The sequence below is a fragment of the Scatophagus argus genome, chromosome 10, assembly GCF_020382885.2.
Source record: "Scatophagus argus isolate fScaArg1 chromosome 10, fScaArg1.pri, whole genome shotgun sequence".
Lineage (NCBI taxonomy): Eukaryota > Metazoa > Chordata > Actinopteri > Scatophagidae > Scatophagus > Scatophagus argus.
In genome coordinates, this window is record NC_058502.1 from 12443832 (window position 1) to 12462591 (window position 18760).

At 41.2% G+C, this 18760-nt stretch overlaps 2 protein-coding genes across 7 annotated transcripts in view; one reads left to right on the forward strand and one right to left on the reverse strand.

Moving 5' to 3' along the window:
• Positions 1-18408, forward strand: part of wdfy4 (WDFY family member 4) — a 39979-nt gene extending 21571 nt beyond the window's left edge. For all 5 annotated transcript variants that reach the window (XM_046401764.1, XM_046401762.1, XM_046401765.1 and 2 more), the window contains 23 exons: positions 1365-1442; positions 1549-1740; positions 1841-1916; positions 2018-2232; positions 3798-3946; positions 4064-4178; positions 4491-4576; positions 4702-4764; positions 8093-8135; positions 9094-9213; positions 9307-9421; positions 9506-9615; positions 10672-10822; positions 11549-11640; positions 12856-13065; positions 13180-13300; positions 14666-14823; positions 15589-15747; positions 15849-16028; positions 16298-16480; positions 16955-17042; positions 17695-17824; positions 18033-18408. In XM_046401764.1, coding sequence (XP_046257720.1) covers positions 1365-1442; positions 1549-1740; positions 1841-1916; positions 2018-2232; positions 3798-3946; positions 4064-4178; positions 4491-4576; positions 4702-4764; positions 8093-8135; positions 9094-9213; positions 9307-9421; positions 9506-9615; positions 10672-10822; positions 11549-11640; positions 12856-13065; positions 13180-13300; positions 14666-14823; positions 15589-15747; positions 15849-16028; positions 16298-16480; positions 16955-17042; positions 17695-17824; positions 18033-18096 — 2898 coding nt within the window. In that variant the 3' untranslated portion in view covers positions 18097-18408. The remainder of the gene's footprint in view (positions 1-1364; positions 1443-1548; positions 1741-1840; positions 1917-2017; positions 2233-3797; positions 3947-4063; positions 4179-4490; positions 4577-4701; positions 4765-8092; positions 8136-9093; positions 9214-9306; positions 9422-9505; positions 9616-10671; positions 10823-11548; positions 11641-12855; positions 13066-13179; positions 13301-14665; positions 14824-15588; positions 15748-15848; positions 16029-16297; positions 16481-16954; positions 17043-17694; positions 17825-18032) is intronic.
• lrrc18a (leucine rich repeat containing 18a) lies at positions 4827-7974 on the reverse strand. 2 transcript variants are annotated; one of them, XM_046401786.1, is made up of 3 exons: positions 7924-7974; positions 6877-6986; positions 4827-5810 (listed from the first exon to the last, which is right to left on the reverse strand). In XM_046401786.1, the coding sequence occupies exon 3, from the start codon at positions 5804-5806 to the stop codon at positions 4973-4975; it is 834 nt and encodes a 277-aa protein (XP_046257742.1). In that variant the 5' UTR covers positions 5807-5810; positions 6877-6986; positions 7924-7974; the 3' UTR covers positions 4827-4972. The 2 variants fall into 2 exon arrangements, with proteins under 2 accessions (XP_046257742.1, XP_046257741.1); XM_046401785.1 differs by lacking the exon at positions 7924-7974 and adding an exon at positions 7086-7208.
• Positions 18409-18760: the final 352 nt, after the last annotated feature.

The following is an 18760-nucleotide window of genomic DNA, read 5'->3' on the forward strand; positions in this document are numbered from 1 at the left end:
CTAGAGATTTATTTCATCAGCGAATGCAGTTTCCATAATCATATCTGTGTCCTCATATTAGAAAGATAATTAACAGCACTAATGATCACGTTAAGTTCATTACACATTCACTGCCAGCCCAGAATGAAGTTGACATTATGTTGCCTTATCATCAAAGGTGGCGTATTGTTGGGAAGTCATTAAAATGGAAATGAGTGTGATGTTCTGATGTTAATTGCAGAGGGAAGAGATGAGTTATGTATTTAATGCAGCATTTAAAAAGCCAATGAGGTTCCTATCTGCTAAATGGGGTAATTAATGCTATATATTACTTATGTTTGTCCAAATGAAGGAATGAAATTAGAAGATGATGACGCCGACTTGCTGTTTATCTGTCGTAACATGGCTCTAGTGCGCAAACTTCATTATTAGTCCCTTTTTTGTCTGTAATATTTCTATAATCTCCCCTCAAATTACTCCTTTATTTCTTTCTCTGCACAACTTCTCATTTGGATAGGCAGTCAGTCACTCAGAGAAACAGTTTTCATTCTCCAGAGAGCTTGTCAAAGTTTGTCGTCAACTTTTTTAGGGTTGGGGTTTGGGTTTATTCTGAAAACATGTTGAATTTTTGCATCTCTTATATTACAGAGCTAGTTGCTTTTTTTTTAATTGTACTTGGAATCAGTTATTGCATTCATGGGGTTATCTCGCAAAACACAGAATTAGCATCTGTAAATAAGACTCGATATAAAGAGTTACTGCATGTTCATTCACTCAATTAAATGGCTTTCCTGGGTCAGCTGTGAGGATGGACACATGTTGTTTCACTAGTCTCTCAGCGAGCACTGCTGTGATGATGGGCTTAATGAAGCAGTTAACAGTCAGAATATGATCCCAGTGTGTCTGCTGAACACGAGCATCCTGCAGTGTCAGTACGGCTCTGTTTTGGGTTTTTCCATTTTTTTGTTTTCTTTTCTCTTACACACTTTTCTCCTGCACGTCTTTATGCACACTGGTTTGCAGACAATAAAGGTGCACACACTCTTACCTTGCCCTTGACTGTGGTGTGGTTCAGTGATATTAATGTTTATGTTAATTAGATCATACCAACAAATGATTACATTTCCAGACAGGGTTATTGTAAGATTGTAGCCACTAGCTTATTTTGCCCAGTGAATGCAATTTAGAACAGATGTAATTGTATGAATGCATTGTAATTGCATGAGGAAACAACAATACCATTATGAATATACAACCTCTGTGAACGTGATGTGTGCTCTGTCTGTGTATGTGTGTGTGTGTGTACAATATGAGCAAGGGTAAGAGGGATTGTGCTGCCTGCTCTTTTCATTTGCACCCATCAGGTTACGCTCGTCTCTTTGTAGGAGTTTCTGTCCTGTATGGAGTCACATCGACAAAGAGGCCATGACATGTTTGAGAATATGAGAACAAACCACTTGCAGGTTTGACAGAAATGTTACTATGAATATACTGAAATTAACGTTATTAAAAATCCAAAATTACATCAGTTATTGTTTGTTACATGTATTGACTGTTTTTGTGCCCCAGTTGCAAGCCACCGAGTGGGAGCGAGTGAGCGCCAAGTGGCTGAATGTGGAGGCCGAGCTGTTGAGGGAGAGAGCTGTGTTCGGCCCTGGCCCAGGGGTGCTTCTGAGCCGAGACTGGGTTCAAGATACTGCTGAGGGACCCAACCGGACCAGATCACGCATCCGCAGAAAGACTCTGAGACGATCCAAACGGGTATAGCCTTTCAGTTTAGAGTGAGATCTAAGGAGCTGTGGCCTATTTAGTGTTCGCCAGTCTAACCTTAATCTAACAGTGCTATGTGTTGTCATAACAGGTGCAAGGAACACTATGTATGTGTTTAAGGAACAACATATCCGAAGAGAGCAAAAATGTTACAGAAGGTGAAACAGGTAGAGAAAAGTGTTACCTGTTGAATTTTGTAAATATTCTTTTATCAGAATGTGCGTGTTGGATGTAAACTCGGTTGGAAAATGTGTTTCCTTTGTGACAGAGCCCAAGATCCTGTGTGAAGTTGGAGCAGAGGCTAAAGAGGATGAAGAGGAGGGAGGACAGGATTGTGACCGCTTAACCTTCTTCCCCGTTCTGAATGAGGCGCCTGCCATCTCCGAGGGTGCACCTGACCCCTCCACCCCTGAACCCTGCTCCCACACACAAGACTGCCCTGACATACGCATCATAATGCAGGAGCTGCACCTTGGAGAGGAGGTACTGTACTGGAACACAGGAGAGTGTGTTGGTATGCTTCACTAAAAACAACATGCCTAAACACAACCACAGCTCCTCACCCTGCTAATATTCACATCATAATTATCTGATGTAGACTAAGGGATTCCAATAGCCCAGCGCTGCTATCAGAATTTCATCTTTCCTCATTAGTGTAATGTTTTAATGTCGAGGCCCAGCTCAGCTCTTCTCATTCTTCCAGCGAGTTAGAAACCAAGGCACATGTTGACAGGGACTCTCTTCGCTCCGGCAACCAGCCGCGGCTTTTAATGTTTCTGACAGAAGTATTAATAAAAACAGTAGGAGGTGATGCAAGCTGTCTTACATCCGCTTAGTAAGTGTGTGATGTGTGCAAGTGTGTCCTGTTGTCTTGCAGTGGTTCAGTGTGTGAGTCCTGCTGAGCTTCCTGTCAGATGAACATAGTCATTAGCTCTGAAAAATGCACACACATGCACACAGACTAACACACTCACACACACACACAAAGAGTAACACACAAAGGGAGACCCACTCATAATTAGCTTGCCAGCGCCAATAGTGTGATTATGACAGTAATGTGTGTGGGGAGAAATCAATGGTCTGACATTAGGCTCTCAGTCAATAAAAGTCCTCCTTTTCTCTCCTTCTTCCCATCATCAGCTAAATCACCCACAGACTGATAAGGCGTATCTGTCCAGAGCACAGTACGGAGATAAGGAAACAAGTTTATTGTTATGTATTTAATCTTTGATAGCAATAAATTTAACTAGTTTTTTTTTCTGAAATCAAGTCTTTGTCAGGGAAAGTAGGCCTGGTGCCAGTTAGTGCTCACCAATAGAAACTGCCATAAAATCTGACCATGTTATAGCTCTGTGTTCACACTCACCTTGAATGCGCTTAAACGCTTTCACATGACAAGTGATATTATCCATCATAGCTTGTCTCTACGTGTGCATTTAGACAAGAGGTTCTGATCACTTAGCAGGTTTCCTTTTGTGTGTGTGGCAGTGATTAATTCTCCTAATAATGGCCAGGCAGGGCCTCATCCTGCTACAAGCGTGTGACTCCGTGTCTGGGGGAAGGGAGTCTGATTTGATTAGTATAAATTGTGAGGGGCCTGCGGTTATGCTGGGGCCCCATATGGTTTTTGGGCGCTGTGTCCCAGAGGGCCTGCAGAGGGGCCAACACAGTGAGACAGCCAGGTGCACACACTCATTGTGAAATGAGGGGAGACAATAGAATTAGTCGCACATTATCACAATGCAGTTAGCATTAGCTACAGCCAGAGCTGAAAGCAGCATGTGGGTCCACATCAGCTCTGGATGAAACACGCAGCCACACGGATGAGAAAGGGGGCCGCGCCTTCTCCTCCCCATCAATCAACCCTGATAATGAAGTGTTCAACTGTGTCTTTTTAATAATGATTAAAATATGTGATTAAAATGATCAATCAAGTAAAGCCTAAAGTGCCTGCGTTGCTGCCGTGTCGCGTCCCGGGAGAGAAATGTGCTGATGTGTATTGTGCCTCTCAGATGGGACTTTTCTCTCTCCTCTCTCTTTCTCTGTAGGTAAAGGCTAAGATGTGTGTGGTGATGGTGAGTGGCCTCAGAGTGACAGAGGGGGTGCTGCTGTTTGGGAAGACGAGCCTGCTCTTGTGTGAAGGATTCACTCTCAGTCCTGCTGGAGATGTTTGCTGCAGGAAACACCACCCAAGCAGGTATACAGCTGTGTGTGCTGTCCAGTGGCAGCAAAACCTGTAATGAGCATAGGGAGCTTTTCAGCTGTCCCAGTCGTTCATCTGTTGTCCTCTGTGTACCTTTTTCTGCTCTGCCAGTGTGAGGGATTCCTTTATTTCCACCGTGCTGAGTAAAGAGCTGCCATCAGCCAGGTGCAGACGCTGGCCCTATGAGGACATCAAGGAGGCCCGCTTCATGCGTTTCCTTTTAGAGGTCAGACATGCAAACCCTAACCCAAATTTTTCAAAGTTGCATGTACATTACATGCGGATTGTCCGTGTAGATGAATTAGTTTGAGGATACTCACATTAAATTTTAAAATTTGTCTCAGCACTCAGAGAAATAAGTTTTGTGGTGAATTTTAATCGCACATTTTGCATTATTATTTATCCATGTTAGAGGATAAATCATGCTGCATGTTAAGTATGGGTTTATAATTTATGTGATGAATAAAAATATAAATATCACACTAAGGTAATTGTTTTTAAATGAGTAAAGAGCCACTTTGCTTCTCTTTTCTATCAGAACAATGCTATTGAAGTCTTCATGAAAAACGGACGTTCGGCTTTCCTGGTATTCCTGAATAGAGATCATGTCTCTGCATATAAGAGGTATCACATTTAAATAGACTCACAGTTGAAAAAGCAAAAAAAAAAAACAAACAAAAAAACACAGTTTTTATTTTTAGCATTCTGACTGACTCATGCTCATCATTCCTCTCTCTGTTTCCCTGCAGGTTGTGCACAGTGGTGTCTGCGTTAAAAGGCAGAGGGGTCTCTGAGGTCATTGCTAATGCCAGGTATGTGTTCACAGTTAGACGCAGTCATCCAACGGCAATATTTGGAGGCAGTTATGGGGAATCACTCTTTTTTTATTTCTTTTTATTCTTTTTTATTTCAACTGAAATGGAAAATACATCAAACAATAGCATGACATGGCAAGATGTTGTGCAAATATTATTAAAGTTTTTAGCGCAGACTTAAAAATGTGGGGTAAAGATGATGTCATCAGCATTTGATTGACTTGTGTTCCAACTTTCTTATTCTCCACACGTCTTGACTCACCATAGCCACTGAGTTTGGCACCATCAGACCTGGATAAGTCCTCATCCTTTTGTCCTCACTCATGTCACCTCCTTCTCCTCCTCCTCCTCCTCCTCCTCCTCTTCCTCTTATAGGCCTCTCCATCCGCTCTTTACATCTCTTAAAGCATGTCCTACACAGACTGCTCTTGTGGACAAGGTACATATCTTCCTCTGGTTGTGATTTTTCCTTTACCATCCCCTGATCGTCCCCTTGAACATATGTTAGAGGATTTCGTTTCACGTTTATCTTAGTGAGGTTTCGTAGGACTGTCACAAACTCTGGTAGGTTGATAAAGAGGTTATCAAACAGGGCTAACTCTTGGAGGCTGTCTAGAGCCACCATTGTAGGAGGCAGGGTGTCCAGCTGGTTCATGCCCAGATTGAGACTCTTCAGGCTGGAGAGAAAACCTAGTGTGGATGGTAAACCTGCAGAGGTTAGGCGGTTGTTAGAGAGGTTGAGGTGCGTCAGTCCCACCAGATCACCGATGGACTCGGGCACAGCCTCCAGCTTGTTGCTGTGTAGATCCAGCCATCTGAGTGACGAGAAGTTCCCGATGTTATCTGGGAGTTTCTGTATCAGATTGCGGCTGAGGTCCAACTCGTCCACGTTGGTCAGTTTGAGGAGACACTTTGGGAAGATGGTTATTCCCATGTTGCTAAGGGTGAGTCTGCGCCGTCCATCTGGGGTCATCCGTATTGCTTTTTTTGCAGTCTTGAGTGTCACCTTTGTCCCTTTGGCTCCCTTCTCTTTGGGCATGGTACTGCAACACACAGAGAGTTACTGAGCAGCTCAGCTTCAACTCAGTCTCACTTTCATGATAGTTGCCCCCAAGAGGCTGATTTACAATACTTTATCCAATCTACACCGACACACTTTACTATAGCAAATAAATGTGTTGCGTGTATGTTTACGTGTAAGTATGTGTGTGTAAGGCTGATGTGATTTATTCAGATACAAGGGCTTATGTATGGCCTGGGGCAGTAGGGAAAGCATGCTCTCTGAGGTATAAGAGCTTAAGATGTGTGTGTGTGTGTGGGGCTGTGGCAGTGTGTGTGTGTGTGAGAGAGACACAGTGTTATGTCTGCACTAGTGCGTGCTCACCCAGTGTTGCCCATGGGGGTATTTAAGAGCATGACTCTCTAATTAAGGCTAATGCTGGGGAACAATAGGAGAGATGCGACACTGGGTAATACAGCAAAAACAAATGAGTGCTGATGCTCCCTCACCATTCACCTGATTGAGCTGTTTGGATCTTTTCATACAAGGGCTCTGTGTGTTTGAGACATGTACATGCAAGTGTGTTGACAGAAATGGATTTACTGTAGTACAGTACGTGTGCACAAAGAGTCAAATCAGGACTTTGATAAATGATTGTTAGAGAGTGTGATGAGGGCTTCGCTCTTCTCCCCTCCCTGTCTAAGAGAGCAAGGTGTGTGTCTGTTTGTGTCTGTGTTACACCCCAAGGCCCTCTCTCGCCTCATTCATCATCCTCAGGATGAGAGAGGTTATCCACTGGTGCTTGTTCCTATTATAACCTCCTATAGAAAACTATTGCATGAAATTATTACCTGCAATTAGATAACACATACTGGGCCAAATGCAATGATTGATTTAGTGCAGTTTTACAAAACAATTTGGTCAGGAGTTATTGGATGAGGTGAGGGGAGGAGTTATTGCTGTCAGACATCGGATACACTTAAAGTAGCCCTTTACTCTCTAAAACATTTTACCCTATTCCATCCATATTTTATTTTTCAGCTGGTATGCTACTGTTCTCTTGTTTCAAACTTGTATGTACGTTTTCATACATGAAGATATGTACTCACCATATTTTATCTTCTCTTTCCCTGAGCTGATGTTAATCAAGAGATTGTCGTCAGTTTTAGAAACATGCCGACGTCTTTAGTTCCTCTGAAACTGCCATTCAGCTCGTAGCCTGTACCAAAAAACAGAAAATAGCACATCAACCAAACACAGAACACTGTAAAACTACATTTCCAATTTAGCCAGCATGTAAAAGTGATCCTTATAATACCTGCTGATCGTATGTCACAAAATGTGACGCTGAAGTCGGGAGGAAAGACCAGAAATGCACCGTTTGTGTATGTCAACATTTCCCTTGCCTCCCTACACCAAACAGGGAATGTCAAGGTTCCTCTTGTTTAATAGCGTTACTTAGCAACTGGGGTGCTTGGCTCTAGGACTTTATTGCCATGTTACTGGCCACAGAGGGAAAAGAGATTTCAGGAGCAGTTTAATGCTTTTCTAATTTAGATTAAACAACTTTAGATAGGTGTTCTATGAGTGCAATACTGATGAAATGTTCAGCAACGTTCCCATTTAGTATAAACTAGATGTGTGGTTTAGCCTGACACATTCTGGTAAATTAGTTGGCATTTTGAAGGAACGTGTTTATTGAAGAACAACTTTACAAGTGTGTGCCTCTATTTGAGTGAGTGGTTATTAAGGGATCACCTTACAACACTTTCTGAACACACACACCTACGTAGATGGAAAAAAACAGCTGGAGAGGAAGCTGTTTGTTTTGGATATGAAGCAGGAAGTCTCATTTTCTTCCCTGAAAGAAAGGTGTTGGTCCTGTTTGACCAGTAATCATTAACCTCTGCGCATCTTCTAAAAAATCACCATATAAGGAAAAATACTAACACTTCCTCCTTTTACACCACCCACTTTGCTGATGGAGAATAGTCAGACAAGTAACAGTGTTAACTAAATTATATTTCCTCATAACCTACAGATGGCTCCATGTGCCACGTGGTCCACATCTCTGCTCGCTATTTATGCTAAGCTCACCTCAACCCCATAGCTGCTCCTAAAGCTGTGTACACACTATTTGTGTTTCACTCACTCACCTCCACTCTGCGGCTTCACAACTCTGCTGCTCTGTTACATTTCAATACAGGTTGCCAGGCAACAGAGCAAGCAAAAAAAAACAAAAAAAAACTTTGCGTTGGTAGGCACTGCTCAGTGATCAGCCTCTGATGCTAATTCAGGGTATTTGTTTTCTTCATTGTGCTTTAGGAAGACTCCTGTGGTTGAAAAGGCGGCCCTTGTTAAATGGCAGGTAATGCAATAAACATGGTCCTTTTTTTCATCCTTGTTCTTTCATTACAGATGTTTGTGCTTACACAGTGGTGAAAGATCAGAGCCATGACTTGGGCCTAATTATATGCGCTAATACCACACTGTGACAATACTCAACACCAAGTAAAAAGTCATTTAATACTGTACTTAAGTGAAAATATGTAAGTATTATCAGCAAAATGTAATGAATGAAAAGTGAAAGTACTCTGCATTACTGCAGTAAAATGGCCCCTGTTAATGATTTACTGTTGTATCTGATGCTTGCGGATTAGTGTTACTGCTGCATTAATGTGTTTGTTGCATATCACTGCTGTAGATATTTAAGGTTGTGCTAATTTTACTTACCCACGTACTGTTGGGTAGTTTAATCTACAGCAATGCATCATATTCAATAAGATTATTATATATTTGTAGAGAACCATGTATCTCTAAAAATTTTTTTCAATGAGCTCTGAAAAGCAGGCTGATTTCAGCTTTGTGACAAAGAATTTTCCAGATAATTCAAGTAAATAATTTATTTAGCATAAGAAGCATTGTCAACGTATAAAGAAAAATTTCGTCATTCTCTTCACCATGAACATTCAAAATCACCAAATGTGGAGATAGGTGGTTGAATGGAAAGTTTATGAAAATTTTTAATCTGAAAAGTAACTTTTGAAGCAGTCAGACAAATGTAGTGAAGTTAAAAAAGTGTGTATGCTTCTTAAATGCAGTGGAGTAGAAATATAATGTTAAATAAAAAGCAAATGCACAAGTACAAGTACTTCCAATTTGTATTTTACTGAAATCTTCTACAGCTTTTCTCACACATGAATTTCTTACTCCTTTGACATCAGAGGTGACTGACAAGATGTTGAGTAGATATGACATTAATAGCAACCAGGTGTACTTCTGTTTCAAAGCTGTGTGGTTTCATATTACTCTTGTCTGTGCTCCAGAGAGGGGACATCAGTAACTTTGAGTACTTGATGCATCTGAACACCATTGCTGGGAGGACATACAATGACCTGATGCAGTATCCAGTCTTCCCCTGGATCTTGGCTGACTACCATTCAGAGGTAAGGCCACACACAGTTATGTCGTAGTCATGAGCATTCGTATTGCATTGGGTCAGGGTAATGACGGGTCTGATTTATCTCTGTCCACGGGAGACCCTCAACCTGTCAAATCCTGCAACTTTCCGTGACCTGTCTAAGCCAATGGGAGCTCAGACAGAGAAACGAAGGCAGATGTTCATACAGAGATATGATGAAGTGGAGGAGGAAGGTATGAATTCAGCTCTTCACTTTTTGGTATTATTTTCTTTTGCTTTTCACTGCACTTTTTATTCAACGCACTTTTACTCTGTAGGAGATTTGTCGGCGCGATGCCACTACTGTACCCACTACTCCTCAGCCATCATTGTAGCTTCCTTCCTGGTCAGGATGGAGCCCTTTTCACACACCTTCCAGACATTGCAGGTGAGGCATTTAGTGCTTGAAGTAGTTTGTTGATCAATTAAGGAAAATCTAAACCTCTGAAGGGTACACACCAACGTTTTCTGTACCCCTAATTGTGTCTTTTTGCTGCAAGGCTGCTCTTATAGACTTGAACTCTGCGTTAGTCTGCACTCTTACACACGTGAATACATGGATACGAATCTCCACACTCAAACACAGGCATAGAAATGAGAAATGTATGATATTGTATGTAATGTATGAATGTATAATGTTGGTCAGATTCTGAATGTAACCACCGCTGATCACTGCTGATCTTGTCTTGACTGCGTGGAGAAACAGAAAAAAGTTCAGTTAATTGTGTATCAGTTTATTTCCACCAGCCCACAGAGGTGTCTGCAAAACCAGTGCTCCAGATGCCCATTGACATTCATCACTTTTATTTTTTATTATCAAACATAATCTTCTTGCTGATAATATGGCTCTAACATGAGCTATTTTCAGCACTCTAGATCCTGTTTGAGTGCTGTTTTTGTATGAAAGCAGATTATGGGGAGATTTCAATATATATGCAAATAATTACAGAAAGCACCCAAAAGAAGCCAATGCAAATAGCCACAGATGTTACCAATTTACAATATAGCATCCAATTGATTATAATGAAAAGGCATGCATATTTGATAGTCAGAATAAAGCAATAAAGATGTTAGTCTGGTGAATTACGATGCCTTTTTGTCTTCTGGAGCACATAACGGGTGTGTAGTAATATCCATAACTGGATTTACATCCCTAACCAAGTTTACCACTATATATGCTATTTTCATTCATTGAGGTAATTGTTTTACTCTAAATTACATTCTCCCTCATGAGATTTCCATCATAGATTATGGAATTTTACGGAAAGATGAAAAGCTTCCTTCAAATAGTAGCAAATATCTTGCTTGCTTAATACAATAAAGAATATAAAATATGGTTCACTGCACCGAGTCAGGCAGACTACTTTCATTAATATGCCTGTTGCAAAGTTTGATTCAGCAGTATGCCGGGGGTGTGACAGTGCTGTACCTTGTCTCCCCACAGGGAGGGTTTGATATCCCGGAGCGGATGTTTTACAGTGTAAAGAAGGAGTGGGAGTCGGCCTCAAGAGACAACATGGGGGACGTCAGAGAGCTGATCCCAGAGTTCTTCTACCTGCCTGACTTCCTGCTCAACTCCAACCACATCGAGCTCGGTCAGGCACAAAAATCAACCCAACGATTGGTGAAGGATGAATTTTGTGCTGTTACGGTGTTTCACTTGTACAGCACTTTTGTTATGAGCTCACAGGATTAAAACTACAGTGCCAGCATCCATAGCAAAGAGGGAACATCTCACACAGTGTGGCTCACTTATGTGTTTTTAAAAGTTTTTGGACAACAATGGAAGTGTTTTGCACAGAGGAAAAAGCAGTATTAGTCTCTGGTTATACAACCAATACTTGCTAGTGCAGTCAGTGTGTTTTGGTTTTGGTCTTTCCATGGAATTCAAGGATAATTAAAAAAATATATACAGTAAAAATATTCAAAAATATACAGGATCCACACCTGTAGCCTTTAAAACTACCTCACTGAATCTAAACAATCACAAAAGTGTTTGGATAAACACAATGTGTTTTGGTAAAAACACATTGTGTTTACAAATTTGTAGAATGCATTTCCTTCCTCCATTCAACATTTTAAAGCCAATTTAAAAATAAATAAAAAACAAACCGCGCACCTGTATAGTCCGCAACAGTTAGCAGTCTTCTTCTCTGTGGATCACTTTTCTCAGGTCTTGCGCATCCTCATGCTTGTGTTGGTCAAGCTGACAAATGGCACATATACAACAACAGGATTATAAAACTCCTTTAAAATGATGACACACAGTCATGTGACGCCACCCAGCATTCTGTATAAATTCTATATCCACATCTCTGTAGGCTGTATGGAGGATGGTACGACTCTGGGAGATGTGGAGCTGCCTCCTTGGGCGAAAGGTGATCCCCAGGAGTTCATTCGAATCCATCGAGAGGTCAGTGACCCCTGACCACACCGGGCCTGTCCTTTTCGATTGGCTGGTTACATACAGGGACTTTTCCCATAAGACTTAATAATGCTTGCTGCTGCTAGGTGATGTATGTACACAGAAGAAGCGCTGTTTGAGTGTCTAATACAAGTATTCACTGTAATAGTGTTGGTTGCAGCCGGTCTGCTTGTCTTCATTCTCTCTAGCAGAGTATAAGAGACAGAACTTATTCACTACAGCCTCTTTTTTCATTCTACTCTCTAAAGACCATTTTGTCCCATTGAGTTTGCTTCTTTCTTTTGGTACTAATGATTCTCAATGGCCGGTTGTTTTTCTTATCAACGAAATGCATGAAAAGGCGTGTATCTGAAGTTTAGATGACAGACATTGAAGGACAACAAGCCTATTTAACACTCTCCAGGGCAGGCACAAGACTGTCTATTTTTCCTAATGCCATTATTTCTGCCAGCTGTTTATGGGATGAATATACTCTCTATTTTCACAGCTCTTTCTTCTCTTTCCCTGTGTGGGGTTATTGTATATCTCTGTTCCTTTTCTTTTTGTTGGTCTGATTTCTTCAGTGTGACCCTCCCTTTTTCCACTCCTGGGGCTTCTAAGATAGTTATCACACTGTAATCTACTGAACTACTCATATTGCCTACCATTCTCATAAAGTTACTAACTTTAGAAGATTGTTTTTTTTTTCTTTCATAGACAAATTAACTCAGGACAATATATCCTTGTTATGATGTTATTTATTTATTTATTTTTTTTGTTCCTTCAGGTTTCTGATATTCCAGGATGGGTTTATTAAGATTGGGCACAAGGATACACATGCTGGTCATAATGCCCAGTGTTCCTTATTAACTCTTCAAAACCAATCTCTGGCTAATTCTACCCAAATCATTCTTTAATTCAAACACGAATATACGCTCATACCTCAGCTGTGCAGCTTCCTGCTGTTCGGTAATTGACTTTCGGAAGAAATCACACAGTTCCTGAATAATTTGATAGGCTGTGCATCCTCACAGAAGTTTCTTCTGTTTCTAAACTCTCATATTAACAGCGTTTGACTGATGATGTTGGTCCCACTGTAATAACAATGAGCTCTGCACATTGCTGTATTTTAAGACTGCACAGTGCATGTATAGTAGCTTTGTAATATTACTTCACTAGGTGGTCTTTGTTCGTGCAACAATTCTCCTGCCTTTTTTCCCTCAGGCCTTGGAAAGTGACTATGTGAGTTCCCACCTCCACCTGTGGATCGACCTGATTTTTGGGTACCGTCAACAAGGCCCTGCTGCCGTAGAAAGTGTGAACACATTTCACCCTTACTTCTACGCTCAGAGAGGCGGGCAGAACGCAAAGGATCCCGTCATCAGGAGCACAATCCTGGGATACGTCAGCAACTTTGGCCAGGTTCCCAAACAGGTAAAAAGAATAAGCTATGTGAGGGAAGGGAAAAAAGCACATTATTTTCTGAATGTAGGTGTAATGTTATTTTTTAAAATAAAAAATGTGTCTTTTTTTGTGTCTTTGAAATAGCTCTTCACCAAGCCACATCCACCTCGCAGTGGCTCTAAGAAAGAGGGATCATCACCGGCCCATCCCGCTCCATTTTTCTTCAAACTTGACAAGCTGAAGACCACAGCACAACCATTCAGAGGTACAGCTAGCAAACAAGAGGAGCTCAGAGCAAATAATCTTAAATTGCTTGACATTTTGGAAAATATATATATTTTTTGCTTTCTTGCTAAAAGTTCGATGAAGAATTGCCATACAAAACCAAAGATCGGAAACAGGGGACAACAAATCTGGCTATGAGCACTTCTAAAGCTTGTTTATATAATTAGGTTTCTGTGTGCATTAATCAAATGAGATATAACATGTTAGTTAGTTAGTGGGCTTTAAAGGTGCAGATAGCAACATTTTCAATGCTAAGTTAGGTTAATCAGCTGCTGGTTGGTAGCTTCTACTGTCAACCAAAATATCTATTTTACATGATGGGATAAAATTAAAGCAAATCACAATGTAGCCTTATAGACAATATATAACAACTGAAAGGATAATTTCTGTTTTTATGCTGAGTAAACTAAATTCATTCGAGTCATCTGCATTTGACACCATTTTGTACTTGTCTTCCTTTGTTTTATTTTCATATCAGTATTATACAAGATGTGCCAAGGTCTCAAAGGAATCGTTGAGAGGCAGCGAGAGCATCCATAGATTAATTCACTATGGAAGTGTAGAAGGAGCTATCTGTTAGAGCTACAATATGGAGATGACTCTTCCACTGAGCCCTACTTAATAATCTGAATATCCCTACAGGCTCACTGAGGGAGAGGAGATGAATCTGCGAATGCTCAGGGAGAGATTCCTGCAAATTACATTTCATATTAAATCTTACAGTGTCTGATCTGATCAATAAGCAGATAGAGATGAATAGGAGGACAAATGCTAAAACTAATGCACACACAACTTCTTTCTGGGGATTTTAGAAGCAGAACTGACTATAGGATATAAAGATTTCTGCCTGTTCCTGCATGAATAGGTCAATTACAGGTACAATTACAGTCTCTCTCTCTCACTACCTCACTCACACACATACACACACACACACACACACACACACACACACACACGTGCACACATAAACACATACACAGACACAGACACACAGACAACAACTAGGGCTGTCCAGGATGCAGGCGTCCCCTTAGGACAGAGCCTCAGCTTGTTATAAGATGGGAATAGCTGTTTTAATTGCCCAGTCTTCTATGGTCAATGTAATGAAATTCTTTACAAGTTTACTGAGCTACCAAACTCTTTAATGTGATGTTTTTGAAGAGCTATTACCTTTATTTGGCCAGGCAAGTTTATTCAGGTACAAAAAAGGCAAAATGAGGTCAAAGTTTTTTATGTGTGCATATGGTTTAACTGAGAATTCAAAAAGCTAAAAATGCCTTATTTTGTTCCACAACTTCTTGCTGACAGTACCCCACTCTCAGTGACAATGTAAAACTTTCTGCAGAGCTGCCAAGAGGCCCTGTAGGTCAGATAGTGTGTGTGGAAAAAGACGTTATGGTCCTTGAGAGGAACCGTCTCCTCCTGTCACCTCTGTTGGGCTGCTTCTTCAGCTGGGGCTTCCCTGACAACAGCTGTGCCTTTGGAAACCTTGCCACAGAAAAGGTATGTCTTTTTGTCTGTGTATATATATATATATATATATATATACACATATATATGTATATATCAGGCTATACAGTAGACCAGCTTTACAATAACTGTGTCACTCACAAAATCCTGCTCCAATAAGTTGCACGAATCAGTCTGGAACGCAAACCCTACGCAGGTCCATAATGCATGGCCATGAAGTGTAGATTTGTCTTTAAATGTGAGAAGTGGATTGACAAATGAATCAAACTTCAAAAATATACAACTTTTACGCAGAACTTTTCTCAGTTTAATCACAAAGATATGAATCACTTCACAGGGTGTGAATCAAGCGCCACACACCGCCAGCTAATCAGAATCGGCTGACTGCTACAGGCACTCATCACCCTCAATTCAATCAGTGAGGCGATGTTTATGATCCTCGAAGCTTTCACTCGCCTCAGAGATTTCGGGACGTTTTAAACAGCTGCGTTTATTTACCATAACTGGCAGTGCACACTTTGAGTGTCTGCTGTCTTGGCAATATCTTTGTATCTGATCTGTACAGCCTTTGAGTAGTTTATAACTGTCCATATTTACAGTGCTGCATGAACAGTAAGATAAATAGTAGTGTAAAGTTAATATTGAAATTGTTTACCATGTTTTCAAAGTGTTTTAATTATTATCCACTTCCTTGATAACTGAGTATTCATCACATGGCCTTACAAACTATTAATAATAAATACTTATAAAAACTGTACATAATCACATAATGGTTCACTTATGTATGTCCATCTCTAGACCTTTGCAGTGTGTGAGAGTTTGTGTGACTGGGGGGAGACGCTGTGTGCCGCCTGTCCCAACCCAACGACCATCGTCACTGCAGGAATCAGCACTGTGGTGTGTGTCTGGGACGTAGCGGTCAGCAAGGACAAAGTCACTCACATGAAGCTCCGACAGGTCACTTTGTTTACATGTCTGTTTGCAGCAGAGATTTCACGGTTACACCCAGAGCTTGATTTTGTAGACACGAAAATGCTGACTTGTTTTCCTCTTTCCAGCCGTTATACGGACACACAGATTCAGTGACGTGCCTGGCTGTGTCTGAAGTCCACAGCATGATCGTGAGTGGCTCCTGTGACCTCACCTGTATCCTGTGGGATATGGAAGAGCTAAACTACATCACTCAGTTGACAGGACACACAACCAGCATATCTGCACTGGCTATTAATGATCTTACTGTAAGTTCACCTTATCCTCATCTCCTTCTTTGTAATTCTCTACCTGCTCCCCTTTCAAAATCTCATTTCTCTCTGACTTCTGTTCTTTGTCGTTTTTGGCTCACTGTTGCCATGTTGTTTCCTTTCAATCACCTCACAGCATGAGCAACAAAGGATTCTCACTGTTGACAGCATGCATATCCTCTTTTTGTGTGTGTTTCACTTTTTTTGTGCTTCTCTGCGTGTATCTTTGCACACATGGGCGTCAACACCACATTACTCTGTCCAAGGGTGAAATTGCGTCATGTGCGGGACCTCTGCTCTACCTGTGGAACATGAAGGGTCAGCTGCTGACACGCACTGACACATCCTGCGGGCCTCAGCCAGACGTCCTGTGTGTCAGCTTCACGCAGCGACACGAGTGGGACGCCAAGAATGTCATCGTCACCGGCTGTGCAGATGGCATAATACGGGTGAGGGTGTTTTTTATGTATGCATTTAATAGTTCCTTGGAGAGAGTGTCTGTCTTGAAAGCCACTGTCTGGCAGTTCTTTGTAGGACTAATGGATCAGTGGGAGAGGTTGCTTTGTTTTTATATAGTATACCAATGTAGGAGTCATTACTTTGGTATTAGCCTTGCAGGTAGCAACTTGGATGTCCATCAAGGTATTAATAACAACATATGGGTTGTGTGTGTGACTGCATATAAGCATATGCTGCCTCTCTGCAATCAAAGCTGCAAACTCTAAATTGGCCTTCACTTGGGAGTGGGCGCCCATGCCACATGCACAACACACACGCGTGCACACACACACACAAATGGTATTATTACTTTATTATTACCTTGAGTTATGGGGTGTGCGTGCGCGCTGGTGCGTATGTGAGTGTCTTTGTTATTATGTTGAATTACGTCTGATTTTGCTACTCGTTATGTGTCTCTCATACAGATATGGAAGACAGAGTACACCCGAACACAATTACCTGGCCCTCCAGAAGAGCCTGTGTCCCCAGGGCAAGACCAAACAGAGAGAGACGGTAATGTTACAGGCAGTGGGATAGGATATGCATATAGGTATTGTATCTATAACAACATAGATGATGGGAGCGGCTGACAGTAGTCAAAGTGTGCGACTGCACTAAAAGAAATGATTGTTCAGAAAGAAACCAATGGCTATCTAATTAGATAAATCCTTAAGTGTGAGATGATTATTTTTAACCGCTCGTCTCAGAGCTAGACAGCGTGGTTTCCAGATGAGAGCTTGTAATGCTTACCCCATCCCTCACTAGCATTAGGGCTAGCAGGAATTATGTTGTTATAAAGTTATTAAACATAGAGGCAGTAAACACTGATGAGTAATTCTGCTGACGTGTGTGTGCTTGTATAATTTAGAAAGCAATAATACCCAGATCCAATTTGGCATACGTTGGTTACAGCCTTGTGTCACCTCATAGGAGTATTATGCTTGGTAAATTACATTGAGACAAGTCTTTACGTAACACTGAAGCGTTTATATGTGAGGGATTTTTTTTTTTCCTTTAACGGCCTGCTGACCGCAGATAAACACTGTGTTAATGCACACTTGGATGTTTTTTTGTAGGGACCACTGGGTCAGAGTTACACACAGAGTGGACACCTGCTCTGTGATATAGCCATGAAGTTTGATATAACCTTTCAATGTATCCACAGTGAGCAGCTCATGCCAGTTTAAAGGCTGGAAGAGACATCTGGTGTTATGTCAAGAGCTGAACAGAAGTCACCCCGCGTCACAACGCCGATACAAGAATAGTCCAGCCATCACAGCACTGGCCATGTCCAGGTACAGTAAATACTTCTCACAGCAAAGACAGGATGGATTTACATTACGATTTCAAAATACATTTAACTTTATATTATTTAGAAAAGTTACTGGAAACTGAATTATCACCAGCTTGGCTCATGTTGTATGTATTTTATTTCATGCAATACAGAACAGAATGACGTCACTGATGCGAAACAATGATTTAAACTCATTCTGTCCCATGTAGGAGCCATGCTACTTTGTTGACCGGCGATGCCTGGGGCAGAGTTTTCACCTGGACTTGTGAGTGAGAGGTGGCAGGGATTAAGCACAATCATGCCTCTGGCTACCATTTCTACCCAATGTTTATCGTCTCAGAGAGACTCTGACACAGGAAATCCATCAGTGTCTCAAGTCTGACAGCAGCCGAGCATTGAGATCTGCCGTATTTCAGGTTCGGTCTGTGTGTGCGCATTCAGGGAGAACTATGTAATTATATTTGTTCAAGTCTCACACAATATAGAATATGTTGTCTCTTATGTAGATATTTAATTCTGTACGTTTCTTTGTAAATACTGAATTTCAACAAATTTGAATAAAACTATTGACAGTTATTTGCCTAACTCCTCTCCTGTGGGTCTCCATGATTCATCACTGAAATCTACGTGGGCCAATATTTTGTTTTTTGTTTCATTTTATTTAATTTTATTTGGGCTTTATAAAGGGGAAACCGGAAGGACACTGTCTGAAATTCCTTCGAACTGCTGGGTGAATTTGTATGAAGAATGTAGAGAAAGAGAAAACACTTCCTTAAGAACAATACATTAAAAAAATTAACCCTTGCTGCTCAGCAGAGTTTTGTTGAGGTTGGTTGGAGTGGTGAGCTTCAAGCTGAAAGCAAGAAGAAATGTGTGAATGACGAACAAGGGCGTGCAAGCTCAGCCAACATTCCCTGAGAAAAAACAGCTTTTTTAA